Source organism: Centruroides vittatus, unplaced genomic scaffold, assembly GCF_030686945.1.
Source record: "Centruroides vittatus isolate TY-2023 unplaced genomic scaffold, ASM3068694v2 contig_391, whole genome shotgun sequence".
NCBI lineage: Eukaryota > Metazoa > Arthropoda > Arachnida > Scorpiones > Buthidae > Centruroides > Centruroides vittatus.
In genome coordinates this window covers 962,083-977,821 of record NW_027122207.1, presented here as the reverse complement: position 1 = coordinate 977,821, position 15,739 = coordinate 962,083, and the positions used below count along the sequence as shown (strand labels likewise).

General features: G+C 25.3%; 1 protein-coding gene across 3 annotated transcripts in view; it reads right to left on the bottom strand.

Annotated features, from left to right (window-relative positions):
* Positions 1-6,131: 6,131 nt before the first annotated feature.
* LOC136975899 (protein O-linked-mannose beta-1,2-N-acetylglucosaminyltransferase 1-like) overlaps positions 6,132-15,739 on the bottom strand; it is a 98,522-nt gene continuing 88,914 nt past the window's right edge. For all 3 annotated transcript variants that reach the window (XM_067271064.1, XM_067271063.1, XM_067271065.1), the window contains exon 22: positions 6,132-6,682. In XM_067271064.1, coding sequence (XP_067127165.1) covers positions 6,598-6,682 — 85 coding nt within the window. In that variant the 3' untranslated portion in view covers positions 6,132-6,597. The remainder of the gene's footprint in view (positions 6,683-15,739) is intronic.

Below are 15,739 nucleotides of genomic sequence, written 5' to 3'. Positions count from 1 at the left end.
TAGAATTAAAAGTTTAGATTATAAATTATTTTGTAAACTGCCAGATATGAAACTAAACCAATGTTTTTATTTAAGTTTTTTTACTCTCAATTGAAAAATTACAGTTCGTTAGAAAAGTTTTATATAAGTGAAGTGGCTTGATAATCAAATATGATTATCATAACTTTATTTTACAATCAAGCTTGTTACTTTTTACGATAGTTTCGCTCTTTAATTTGAAAGAGTTAAAAACTAAATACCCGAAGCAACCAAGCGTTAAATTAAAGATCGCCTCCAATGAATTAGTTGAAAGTTTTTTTTTTCCATTCATTTTTCTCTGCTATTATCGTATGACTTTTTGTGCAAAGGTCATATGTATTTTGTCGCCAATGTATAAAACTTTCTAAAATAAGTATTCTTTAATCGCTTTTAATCCAATTTTCTTTATCCCCGAGTTTCAGAAAGTTTCTTGTTATCTTTAAATTGATTTTTTTAAATTACATGTTAAATAATGAAAATATTTGGACATTATCCATCTAAAGATAAAGTTAATAGTTAGCAATATCATTAGAGTTTATTTAATTACTAATAAAATCATTATATTTAACATTTTATAATAAATTCTTTTTCCAATAGTTCTTCAAGTAGTAAACGTGAATTTATGATAATTACTCTTATGTTTTATATAATTTTCAGGAATATAATTAAATAAATAGCACAAAATAATATAATATCTGGTCCAAAAAAGTGTATAATGTTATAAGTATGAGTAGAGAAAAAAAATAAATAAATTGTCCAATTGTGTTATAAAACTGCCTCACTGAAAATTATAAGATAAAAAAAAATTATTTCCAGATATTAAACATAATATAATAATAAACGTTTATTCACAAAAAGGGAGAGTTTCCCTGTTAAGGGAGTGTTACATTTAATAGGGAAAATTACAAAAAAGGTTGAACACTTTACATATATAAATAATAATCATTATAACATTAATTACAAGTATATTTTTGTTGGATAATAACAATCAAAGCCTTAAAGTTATTAATACAGATAAGATCACAGTTATTTAGTAGTAATGAACAATGAACTATTAAGTTAGGTTTTTTTTTAACATTTCTGTAATTTTGATAAAGTAATTATATAGTTTATAAAAAATCTTTTTTATTATCTTTGTTGATACTCACTCTAAGTTCAAGGAATGATTTATATTGAATTGTTCGTTTGATATCAAGTGAGTCACGTACATTTAAGCCTTGACAATCCTGTATCAGTCAGATGGTAGAGTGAGAGTTTTTCGGAATTGCACCAAATACAATGATTATTTACAAAATTAATATAACTGTTGTTGATGTAAACAGAATATTTATTAAGACGTATTTGTGCTATTAATCTCTTTTCACATTTAAATTAATTGATTTATATATTGTTGTGAAGATGAAATATGGAGCGGATTGGTGTACCAGGGATGAGATTTACTCTGATATAAACTTGTTTGATCCTTCTTAATAGAGTGAGATATTGCAGATTCGATTAATAGAGTATAGCCATATTTCCATTCTTGCAAATTATCTTTGAAAAGCAGGTCATATACACCGAATGAGTTGAAAATTTTTTGAAACTTAGTTTGCCATAGTTGGTTTCAACTTCCAGGAATAGATCTTTCTAGATGGAGAAGTTTACGAAGGAAATAAATTTGAAAAGATTCCAGTTTATATAAGTAATCGAGACCCCAAACTGGACTGGCGTAGTATATAATGGGATTAATTATTGAATTATATAACTTCATATGGATATTCAAGTTTGACGTTTCAGAGTAGAACATAGATACAAGAGAATGTCAATTGCCAGCTTTTCTCTGTTATTAATAGTAGTTAGATGTGCTTTGAAGGTAATATTCCAGTCAAATATGACTCCAAAAAAATTAACTTCTTTAACTATATGTAAGGGAGTATTATTTAGATACAACTTCGATTCTGTTTGTGAAATTTTACAATTATTACGGAATATTATAATCTTTGTTTTAGCGGGATTTATTGTCAGATGCAACGAATTGAGATATGAGTCTAATTGATTTAGTTTCTTTTGTAGAGATTTTAGTAGGTGCAAGAATAATCAAGTCGTCAGCAAATTGAATATAGTGAAAAACTCTGTCAGCGATCTCAATTCCATCACTGGATTGGAGAAAAAGATGATCTAGATCAGATAAGTAAAAATTGAATGGATACGGTGAGAGATGGTCGCCCTGAAGTATTCGACGTGATAAATTTAATGATGGAGAAATGGAGTTTCCCTGTTTAATTTTTATACAATAGTTTGAAAATAATTTAAGTACTGTTGTTGAAAATCGATCACCTGCACCCTTAATTTATGAACCAGTAGAGGAACGTAGACAGAGTCAAAAGCCTTTTTGATATCTATAAATGCTACGTATACTTTCCTGTTTTATTATTAATTGAAATTGTAATAAAGACAGTAGTAGAAAAATTGCGAATTCGGTTCCTTTATTCTTGGTGTAAGCATATTGAAATTTTGCATCTAGATCCGTATCTTTGGTCCACTGACAAAATTTATAGGCTAGCATTGACGTAAAGCATATCCTTAATACTGAAAGCAAAGCAATGGATCTATAATTATGAGAAAGATGGTCGCCTTTTTTGATACTAAACATAATTAACAATAAATAAATAGTTTTATTAGTTAAATTTTATTTCATAATTTAAATATATTAATTCCTTTTTAAATTTCATAAATATTGTCAAATTCATTTTATTTTATGAGAAATATTATATATATATACCTGTAACTACACATACATACAATTACGAAAAATGATTTGCATAATTTATTTATACAGAAAAACATATCTATAATATTCATAAACAATCTGCAACTCAATATATATTTTGAAAATAAGACAGAAATCCTGAAAACATTTAAAATGCTAATTATTTTAACTTTTAAAGATCATATTTCAGTTAATTTCTTTCACAAAACATTTCATAAATAAATAAATAAAGATTTATGAATTTTACAATATTTATTTATGAATTTGACAAATAAATAAATATATATTTATTATCAATAAATATTGTAAAATTCATAAAAAATACCTTTAAAAATTCATTTAAAAAATATATTACATATATAAAATAAATAGAATTTTACAATACTTTTTGATGTTAAAAAATTAAACAAAATCTTTTCTTTTTATATATTTTAACATCAGTAGAAACTGTAAGACATGAAAATAAATAACAGAAAAGAAAGCACATCCAATATATTAATTTTTTTTAAAGTTTAATTTATTAACAAAATTAAATGGAAAAACAAAATTGTAAAAAGTTATTCAATTGTTGTATGATTAATTTGAAAGACAAAAGATTTAATATATATATATATATATATATATATATATATATATAAAAGTTTTGATTATTTTTATTTAAAAATTAAATCATGTGTTACAACTCTATATCAACTTTAAAATTACATATTTATTAAGGAGTTTGCCTGATTGAATTTTTAAAAAAATGAAAGTTTTCTTAATTTAATTAATTTTTATATAAAATGGAAAATACTTCCTAAATAAAACATACATTTAAAAGAAATACTAGTAAAATAACAGAGAATATAAAAATTTATACGGATTAATAAGATATTGTTGAGAGAAATAAATTTTTTAAATGACTTAACTTCTAATCAAAGTTTTAATTCTTCTGTTACTCTAGCAATTTTCAAAGAAACAAAACAATAAATAATATAGAAATAAATAAAATTTTATAAATATTTTTATAAATTTTTAATTTTTATTAATAAAATTTTCCATAAATTATTAAATATGCTGTATTTCTGGTGTATGAGAGATGGAGAGAGAGAGAGAGAATGAGATTTTCTCATTTTATCCATTCCATTTTCTCTATTTTCATTCATTATATTTAAGGTAATTAATAATGAATGTCTGTAATTATGAACAAAATTATTTTGTAATTGAATAATTAATATAATTTATTTTCAAGTATCTAACATTAATTGACATTAAAAATTAAACAAAAGTAATTTGAAAAAAATCTCATTTCAATCATCAATATTGTTGTTTGTCTTTGAGTATTGTAAATATTCTGTTAAAGATAGAAATTTAATAAATGTATTCATAAAAATATATTTTAAATTTTATTAAGTTTTAAAAAAACTAAACATGTTTTTTTCATGACTAAAAATTAAATTAGCTGCAATATTTTCTAAAAAATAAGAATTTAATTTATAAATGTTTTAAATTAATCAATTTAGATAATTAAAAATGCACAATGAATATTAAAGGAATAATACTTTTTTAATTTAAAAATTTTATTTTTGTTATTGAATTATTAAGAGAATTAAAGTACGTAAATAAAATTTTCATGTTTTAAAAGTAATCAATGTAAATGAATGTGTATTATTTGAAACTTTAAAATTAATTTTCTTAATAAAATTAGATCCGTATATAAAAATACTTCTTAATTAACTTGAGTAAATCTTGGCATTATATTGTAAATTATATAATAAATTAAATGAAAAATAGTGTCTTTGGGTTTTTAACATTGAAAAAGGGTTTTTTATTTAATGAATATTTTATCTTGGTGTTGATCTGCAGTATCTTTGAAATTATAAAAAATATAAACTACTCCTTCCCATATCTACAAATTTATTTTACATTAAAATAAACATTTTCAAAATGTCTCAGTCTTACTTGTAGATAGGATGTTATCTGAAGAAGCAGTTTAAATTTCTTATAATTTTCTCAATTTTTATTTATATAAATTGAAAAAAAGCTTCAAAAACCCTGTAAAATATAGCAGTATGTTGATTTAACAAATATTTCTGGCTTTTTGAAAACTATCTTCGGGTATAACTGACTTAGAATAATTGATGTATATATATAAATATAAAATTTAAACTTAATTCACTTCATGCATTGAAAATAAAAAAAAAGTTCTTTTTTGAGATTATCTCAATTTTTCGGTAGTATTTGATGCTTCAATCGGTAGATCGGTATTATGGCTATATTTGTATATAGCCATAATTACAATAAGTATAAATATTAATATTTCAACAACATATCCGGAATAAAATATGAAAGTCATAGATTATTCAATGGATAAATTTATTTATTTCTTTATATTTTATTTATTTCTTACAATAGACAAATGATAGCCTCCCCCAATAAACTAAATGAAGATAATACCTATTATTAAAATAGGAAATTTTCTTTTTGTCAAAATAATCTTATTTTCATACTGTATCTTATAATTTTAATGTTTAAAAAATTTATATAAAATATCATTAAAAACGTTTATATATTTTAATTTTTAATGTAAAAATAAATTTAAATGATTATAAAAATATTAATTTTACATAAGCCTTAAAAATAAACATTTAAATATTATTTAACTTTTTTAATATAAATAACTTGACAAATAATATGTTTATTAGAATTAAAAAACTATTTTCTCACATTCTGTTATCAATGAAACAAATTTAAAGAAATATTTTGCATTATCTAACAATTGTTTAACTTTAGTTATAATATTAAAAAAAATTTTCAAGATATTATATACATTTATTTTTACAATAAATAACAAAACTTAATAATCTTCTTTCAGAGAATATTTTTATCATTTAAAATTATAAATTCAATCAAAGTGACAATATAAAATCGTTCTTAGAAAAAAATCAATAGAATAAACAAACTTTTCCTTTCAAGTATGAGAAAAGAATTTATATTGAAATAATATATTTATTTTTTTATTTGAGACTTAAATTGAACAAAAAAATTATTAGATAAGCACAGTTTTTTTTTGCTACATCTCACAATCATGATTTTCTATGAAAAATAATCCAATTTCAATTTAATATCATCATCATCATCTTACCAGTTTATCATATTTAATATTTATTGCATTTGAAATGTTTCTGTAATTGGTTCAATTGGTAATAACATTTTTTTATTTTTTTTTTAATCTTCTTATACAGTTGAAAAGAATTGATAAGTTGTTTATTGGATTAGAAAAATGAAACTAATTCATTGCCACTGCAATCAACGGGGATATATTTTCATCGTTTTAAAGCAAAAATAAAATAAAAATTCATCTAAAGTCACTCATTTAATTTAATATTTTAAAAAGTTTCTTGTTTATTTCAAACTTAATTTACACAATACAAAAAAATACACATCGAAATAAATTATTTTGATTTAAATATTCATAAAATGACTAGGAATGTAAGAATTTAATAAAAATACTGTATCAACATAAATATCTTTTTCTTTCTTCTTTTTTTTAAAGTTAGCAATGGATACAATAATTTTAACAGAGCAACAACATTGATTCTCAACAAGATATTTCACGTTATACAAGATTTTATTAAGTCACATTTGCTTACTTAGTAATTGATTAAAATGTGTTTAATCCTACTGACCAAAACAAATTTATTTTTCACAATGCTGATAGTTGGAAATGCAAACTAATTAGTAAATTTAAAAAAAGTTCATTTGTGCAATTCTTGATTAAAAATTCTTTATATTTGTTAATAAATCAAAATTTATATCAATGTAATATAAGGAACATATATATTTTTTTCCTACTGGAAATTACTTCCTAACTTCATACTGTAATAAGGTGATGTTGTTCCAATCAGAAAAACATGACTACTTTTCCAAATAAACCTGAAAAATAAAAAGGAAAACTAATCAGAATACTTGATATTAAAAATTTTACAGTTTTTTTATTAAAATCTATTTATATGCCGTAAATATAATATAATATCGGACAAATATGATTGATGATGTCTGAAGCCAAATTTACAGTCACGTATTTCTATATCATCCATAAAAGTTCTATTGAGCATAGAAAGTCACAATACATTATACAATGCAATTTAACCCTTCGTTCTTTAAAACAAGGACATAATATTTCATAAATTAAAGTAGGTAAAAACAGATATATTTTAATTTCTAAATAAAAATAGAATCTAAAAAATTTTGATATTTTTAATTTTGATAAACAAATAAGATAATAATTTCTTATGAAGAAAACATAAGCAAGTTAATCTTATATTTAAATATTTCTTGACATTAGTTTCTATAATAAAATTACAAAGTCAATGAATTCAAAGTATTTAGAATAAATTATTATTTGATTTTTTATATCGTAATTAATTAATTACTTGACATTTGTTCATTAATATATTTATAATTGCTATTTTCAAGTGAGAACTACAATGTTAAATCAGTATTTTTCAATATACTTAACATATTAAATGACTAACACTGTACAATATGATTCCTGATTTTTATAGAAGTTCACCACCAACAACTGAGATACGCTGAATAAGAAAACAATTTTGAAATGTTTTTAAAAAAAAAAAATTAAATTTTTATGTTATTACATTTAAAAGAAAAAACGTTCATATAAATTATTTACATAAACATATACATAAGTATATTCTTGTTTAATAAATAATAAATTTATTGATAATAATAAACTCATTTCATCAACTTTCTCACTATAATATTAAATCAAATACTGCATTTGAAGTAATCTCATTTCATTTTAAAGTATATAAAAATAGCGTTTTGATCTCGAAATGAAGTTTAAAAAAGAAGGAAAAAAAGAATCGACAAACAATCAACAAGATGATTTTGCTATAGAATCAATCAAGGTAATATCAAAGAAGAAAATGTCTTCCAACTTGTTTACGACTGGATCGAGTGTACGATTTCTTCTAAACAATTGCCAATTTTAATCATAGGGGAAGAAGAAACTTTTCTTTCATTTTCTTCTCTCCCGATTAAACGGCACCGATAAACCAAATTAATCAAAACCAACCGCATTACATGATTATTCCTCGTTATGCTAACTCCTAACTTTAGTGTTTTAGAAACTTTAGAATTGTTACGTCGTCGTTAATAGTTAAGATATATTAGAGTAGCGCGACTTGGATATCAAGTTACGGTCGTTGCTACTGTAACGAATACAATACAAAAGTGAATATAACGAGCTCTAATCAACTTCTATTATCTCCATTACTTAATTAAAACATTAGTAACAACAATTAACAATAACCTGACGTGAAAAGTCTAAAGTGCCATTATATTTACAGTAGCTAAGCTTATTACTTGTATAAAATTCTATTAAATTTTTATGCATACGTCAAGAATTTAAATAGGATAGCATTTAAAGAATCTAAATGATTTTCCACAATCAATATCATTTTGATAATTTATAATGAAGCAATTTAAGAAATCTCTCTTTTTAACGATACTTTTAACTGAAGTATCTGGTTACGTCTTATTTGTATATTGCTCTAATATTAATTTGCATTGCGCGATTAATGGAGAGAGAAAAGAAGAAAGAAAAAAAATTATAAGTTATGTAAATTTTATACATTACTGTAAATGTTTTTATCAAAATGGTTATCGACATTAAGAAAGTAAGTTAATTATAGTTATGAGATGAGTTATATAACTCATTAAAAAGCATTTAAGTTGTATAATAACGTAACTATTGTTCACGAACAATTAATGATAAACATTAACGTATATCATATAATGAAGTAGAGAATATTACAATGGTAACCTTAAATATTAAATAAATACACGTCAGATACTTTGTTTACAAGAATTATAACAGTTAATTCTTCAGAAAATTTCAATACAAATAAGATAAATTCCGGCAATTCTTTATTTCTTCCCTTCGATAAAACGAGTAATTTTTTATTATTTAACTGGGTAACAAGTGTTATCTATAACTGTTAAACAGTTCATAAAAAAGTCGATGATCATGCTACAGTTCAGAAATTAAATGATAAACTAATAAACATTAATAAATTTTTAAATAAAATAACTGATTTCTTGCGGGCTATAAATAATAAACATTACAATAAATGAGAAAAATGTAAAAAGAAACCATAAAAAAAAAATCAAAGTGAAAGTTGTTCACGAAACTTTGATTTTTATAACATCAGTTTATAAAGTCATATAAAACTAAAAAAGATTTTATCCAGTTTATATAATTTTATACCACCCGTTTTGGGTGTTTTATTGTTAAAATAAGAAAATATAATCTACAATAAAGTGTTTTAAAAATCAGTTATCACCACTAATTCGTATACCAAACTGGATGATATTATGAACAGACAAACCGACTTATTTTTAAAAATAACGCTGATAGAAGAGCATCTTGAAATATTTTATAAGGAGCTCGATATGGATCTGTTTACAATTTTCCCTCATCAAAATGTTTTGAGGAGGTAATCAGAAAAGCAACTGAATGTATAAATCATCACGCCTTTTCACTAAATGCGACCATGAAAAGAAATGTTCTCAATTTGTTACATTTTCAAGATTTTTGAAAAGAAGTTATTTAATTTTTTTATTGGATACGTTTGCATTTTCGTTATAAAAAGCCATTATAACAAATTTATAAACACTAATTCATTATTATTGATAACGTAATTTACTAACAACGTTATATTTCTCTATTATTGCGACGAAGCACGGGCGAAGTTAGGGAGGGGCATGGAGGCGCGTAACCCTCAACATCGGTGGGAAAATTATTGAATTTTGAGCCGGGATCCGTACGTTATTTATAGATGTATGAATATTTAGTAGTCGTAATTACCCGTAGAATAATTTTTATTAAAAAGTTTCTACAATCAGTGATCACAATCCTCGCCCCAACCTTCATGCCATGCTCCCAAACCCAAGAAATGGGCTCTATCTCCACTCATACTACGAAGGGGTATATAAAGAAGAATATCCATAAAATATGCCAGGGAGACGAATACAGAAATATATCGACTTAATTTACTACTAAAATTATCAAGAATATAGAAATTTCTGAGATATCCTTTTCTCCAAATTAATTTTATAATGATAATTTTTGTTAAAATAAACAAAATTATGCTTCATAACGAATTTGAGACATTAAATGTTGGCCTTACGATTGTAATAATGTCAATGCGACTGAAGCTTTAATCCTCGATGACGATCGTTAAAAATTCTAATTATCAAATAATCAAAATAGCGATTCTAGTTAGTTACTTCAAATCTATTTTTTTCAAAACAAATATAAACGAGCCCACTTTTTCTTGTTATTTAATTAAATTAAACTTTTCGAAAGGTTAAAAATAAACAAAAAATAAAATAAAAGATAATAAACTATAAAAAACAAGACAACTTATCGTTAATATGCCTTAAAGCATCACTATAGATTTTTGTGATTTATTTTAACATGTTAACAGTATACTAGATCAATGTCAGGCTGAGAAACAGTAAGTCGAGTGGTAAAGTATCTTCTTCCATCATCGTGAAAGTGAAAATTAAAAAATGCTTGTAGAGAATGATAAATTAACAGGAATACTGTAGATTTATGCACGCCTCTTAGAATGAAAGGAAGAAAAAAAATATAAACGATGTGGCATGTGATTACGTCTTAACTCAAATTAACTTCGTGTATAAATAGCGTAAAAGCTCTTACTCCCAATTAATTTAACTCAGTTAAACTTTCCTCTATACGTATTTATAAACCGTAATTTCTTATATCTGTGTCTTAAATATCTAAAATGTTAAGAGTAATACATGAAAATTTTTAAATGTTTTGTATAGTCGATTGGTTGTTACGAGAAAAATTAATTGTAAATAAAATGTCATATATCAGATTGAGAAATTATTATTATTATATATATATATATATATATATAATAAATAATATACACTATTATTATTGTATATATATAATAATTATATATATACAATAATAATATATATATATAATAATATACAATATATATATATATATATATATATATATATATATTGTGTAAAAATAATTAATAAAAACTATAAAACACTGATAACTATCGTTTTCAGTTGAATGATTCTTTTTAACTTACAACTAAAAAAGAGAATTATTTTTCCACTTACATTTATAGGCCAATAAATATAGCTATTATGTAATATATGTTATAAATAAAATAATAAAATAATTATTGCTAATAATATAAATATATAGCAACGTTTCTAACGATGAAAGCATTAATAATCCCAGTAATAAAGTATGATACAAAAAGATAACTCGGATACAACCATTTTGAACCATTTGTTTCTAGCATGACCATTTTGAATTCTCACGGGATGCCAATTCCAATATCTAATTTATAACACAAGATCCATTAAGCTGTTAACAGAAAGGTTATATCTCGTTTCTTCTAATCTCTCTTAAGAAAGAAAGAAAGAAAAAAAACACAACAATTACTTTCAACATTGGGAAAATATTTTCGGTAGAAAACGAATGTAATAATTTAACTAAACTTTGACACGTTTCACTTTTGGAATAAGTTTTATTTGTTTAATATTTGCATATGTCAATAAATTTGTGACGCAGGCCGGAAAAAGTAAGAAAAAATAAAAAAATCATTTTGTCAGTGATGAGATACTATTTTGCATTAGAAAGAGATCCATAAATATTTCTGTAAGTATCTAGATTTTCAAAGTTTTGAAAATTAAATTATTTATCACTTACATTTTATGCTTACAAATTAATATAAATACTTAATTAAGTTACTTAAAAATATTTCCATTCATCAACAATTAAACATGAACTTAAAAACGAAACATTAAATATTCATTTAAATAATTGAGAGAAAAACTAGCGGATAGACGTATATTTTTTCGTAATAAGTATTCATTTATTGATCAAAACACACAATATTCCGAAAGACATAAACGTCGATTTAAATTCTTGACCCGGGTACGACTCCTATATAAAGCAAATTGAATTTATCCGAAAGCGACAGAAGGGTATTGACTTTGAAAACAGAGAAACTGTTGAGAGATATAAAATTTAAAACATTTCAGCTCTCTTATGAGATTATTCGTCAAAGGCAGAGTCAAATCATTATTGGTTTTGATATGTTTGAAGTTTTTGTTTAAGAAACTAGGCACCGCTACTGGCGGATGATAAAAAAAAAAAAAAACTGAAAAGATGTAAAATATATATAAGAAAAAAGAGTCAGACACCTATACTAAAATATATCGTTTATATTATTATCGTATTATATTATTATTATTATCGTTTTATACATCGGACTAAGGATAACGATTACGGATTCTGGGTTAGGTCCTTCCAGGTCCTTATATACCTTCTTCCGACGTGACGTTCTGTTTATCACGTTTATTTTTCTCCTTTTATATATTTCAAAGTACAGTACATAATGATAAAAATTGTCAGAATAAATAAGCTTAAATTTACAAAATTTAAGAAAAATTCTTAAAAACAGACAATACATAAAAGTGTCTTCTAATTGTCCTTTTGCACGCGCATGAGAAAATTAAGTGTTAATTTCTTCATGTCAAATTTTTTAATTGTGCGTCGCCAGAGGAATGATTTTAACATTTTACATATCGAGGCGAACGAATAGCCTCAAATGTAAGGTCGACTCCGTCGAGGAACTGTTAATTTCCTCGTGTGCGTGCAAAAGACAAAGTTAGAAGACACTTTTAAGTATTGTCTATTTTTAAGAATTTTTCTTAAATAGAGTACATAAATCAATCTCGTAATTAAAAGTATATTATAGAAACCCGATCTGGGCCCCTGTTTTAGCTCGAGCCCTAGGACTTTAGCCCCAGTTCCCTCACTCTTTTCGGCCTTATTTAGATTAATACATGAAACTTACCATTTAGTAGTTATTATGATCTTATACGAAAAAATGGAATTAAGCTTTTAGATTTATCAATCAAAAATTTTATCGCTTTAATTTAAAATATAATGTCAAATATTCAAATCGAACTAAATTATATTTTAGATACCTATTTATAACGATTATTTAATTCGATTTTCAGTAATTTTCAGAAAAAAAATTTCTTATTTTCAATTTGATTGATATACTCGCCGACAACAAAACTTACGCACCGAAGAGGAGACGTTGGAATCGTACGAAACCTTATTAGTACGAATAAAATGACGACAGTAATAAGTGATTACAATATCGTAGTTAAAGAGTTTTCCCGTGCAACAACAATTTAAAGGAACTTTTAGTACCTTTTGCGTGATAATGCGGCGATATGATCGAACATAAAGGCAAACGGGCAAGGTAACTGCTGCTTCATATCCCTCATAGTCGTAGATGCCCGAAATTAGCATCCCATATTTTTTCCACGAATGCTTGTTAGTCGACTAATCTGGACACCGGGCAGGCCAAGGAAATGTGGCGACTTGTCGGAAACATGGGGATCCTAGCTCTGTTTTTCTGAGCATTTTCTTTCTGAAAAACGGCTGTTCGCAGTCGTCATGAAAGTAAACACATTTCTCTCGAACCACTAAATATAACTGTCATACGAGTTGGTTCTCCAGACCAGCAAACCAGCAGTAGCGGAAATGTGCCGCTGACTATTGAGCGGCACATCAGTAGAGAGGGGATTGATGGTAGAAGAAAAACAACACATGTGTGATCTTCCAAGGAGAGGTACCTCCTGGGAAGATTTTATGGGAAACTGACCTATTCAGCCGTCAGACACACGAAGAAATTCCAGCAAACTTCAGGGTTCGCGTCTCACTATCGAGCACTTGATCAGGCCGATAATGAGGCGCGAACCCATCCATTATTGACTACAGTGTTCAGTAGTTTTATTTCACTCGGCCACTGGTGGGAATAAGAGGAGATTGAAGCGCTCACCAGTAATCGTCCATTCTAACACGGTGGTCGATATATGCATGCAAATTTTGCTATAGTTCGTCTCGTGCCGATGGCACAGAAAGAGAAAGGGTCCTCTAGCGAGGCTTCCACGTCTGTTTAGATGATAGACAAAGATTCAGTTGCAGCTTGTTTCATGATCAGACGATCATCTCTCTCGGTGGTCTGTCTTGGAACACCCAAAGTCTGCCCGCCGTATGTAAGCTCTCAGTTATCTACTATCCCCAACATCTTCCACAATCACCTCAGAATGGTCCAGATGGCAAGCAATTCGGCAAAACGGCTACTCTGCTTCCCTAAGCCAGATAATACGGTTTTTCTCAAATTCGGTCAGCATTGTATGTCTTTGACTGCAGTTGTACAGGTGTGCCTTGCGTTCGAAGACCTCCAAACAACAGATACACTAAAAATTCTGAACAAATGAATTCCTCACAGTAAGCCTCTGCCACTGAGTCTTTTTATAAGATACTAAAGTAGTAATCTTAAGGTACTTTGATAGCATTACCTAGCGTGCAATCGAACCAAGCTATAATCATTTACTTACCTGATTGAGACATAGTCGTATGCCGAATTTTGCAGTAAGTGAACAATATTATCTGAATGCGTAACTTTTTTGTCAACGAGGTACTACTTCAGTATATTCTATTATAATTAAAAATATAATAATTTTAATTTATTTCAGCAAAGATTAATTAAGTGTAAGTCTCAACGTTGAAAATAAAGTAACGCACTTTCACTATGTAAATTATTAATATTAACATGTATAATTCTATAACAATACAATAACTTTAGCTCATTTTATAAATAAAATTAAGACGAAATTAAGACGAAAATTATGGAAAATTGGGGGAACTTGAATCAATAATAATAATTAGTAAATAAAGTTAATTATTTATAAAATGAATTAAAAAATTTAATTAAATTAGTCATAGAATTTAGAAATGCATAAGGTGACTTCAAAAAATAACCAAGTTAAAATTTTAAAGAGGAACAGCTCCTTATCTTTATATATATATATATAAAAAAAACATTTTAAAACTATTTATCTTAAATATTAATTATTATATGTTAAGTTTTTTAAAACATTTAAATTATTCTTAACAGATGAACATAATTTGTAATTTGTATTAATAGCATACAAATTTTTAACTCCTCTAACAATTTTTAACATTATATGGATATGAGATATCAAGGATTTATAAGTGTTATAAGGAAGATGCCAATCTTCTATAAATACTTATCTTCTTCTCTTTCATATATCAAATTTTAACAGAAAAAAATTTTACATAATCATAAATCATTCATCATTGTCAATCTTTATAAATGCGAATGGGCAGCGATCGATATCATTAGAATATATGCTAATATAAATTTTTTTTTTATTTTTAGCTAAATTGATACTTATGAAACTTCTTAACAACAAAAAGTAAAGCCATTAATCAATTTAAATTTATTTCACACTTTAATCATTACAATTTTATATATATATATATACTTTTATAAATGAATAGGAATGAATATGAATAGTGTATTAGTATATAACTTAGTAGAAATGAGGTAATTAGCAATTGCAGAAGTGAAAATAATTTAAATGGTATAAATGAATAGGGAAACAAAATCTTCTATAATGTTAATTATCCAAAAATGTATTGGTTTATTATTAAATAAACATCAGAAAATATGTAGGTAGTAGATTATTAAGTACAGTACAACTAACTTTTCTAATTAAGTTTATTGACTCAAATTAGAAGAAACAGACTTTGATAGCTCGCTGCATTTATCGGGTTGCTTTATCTATTGTAAAATTTTAATTGTTTAATCAGTAATTTTTCATTATATTTAGCTAAGATTTTCATAAACAAATTAAAATTTTATTAGATTTAACCATTGCGATATACGATATCATAAAAACAATTTAGTATTTTTCACATAAATCTCACTTTAAATCTAATGCGTCTGGATTCGAATAGAGGAAAGTACCTGTCACTTCCATGTTCTCATTAGTGTATCATTACAACAAGTACGTGAC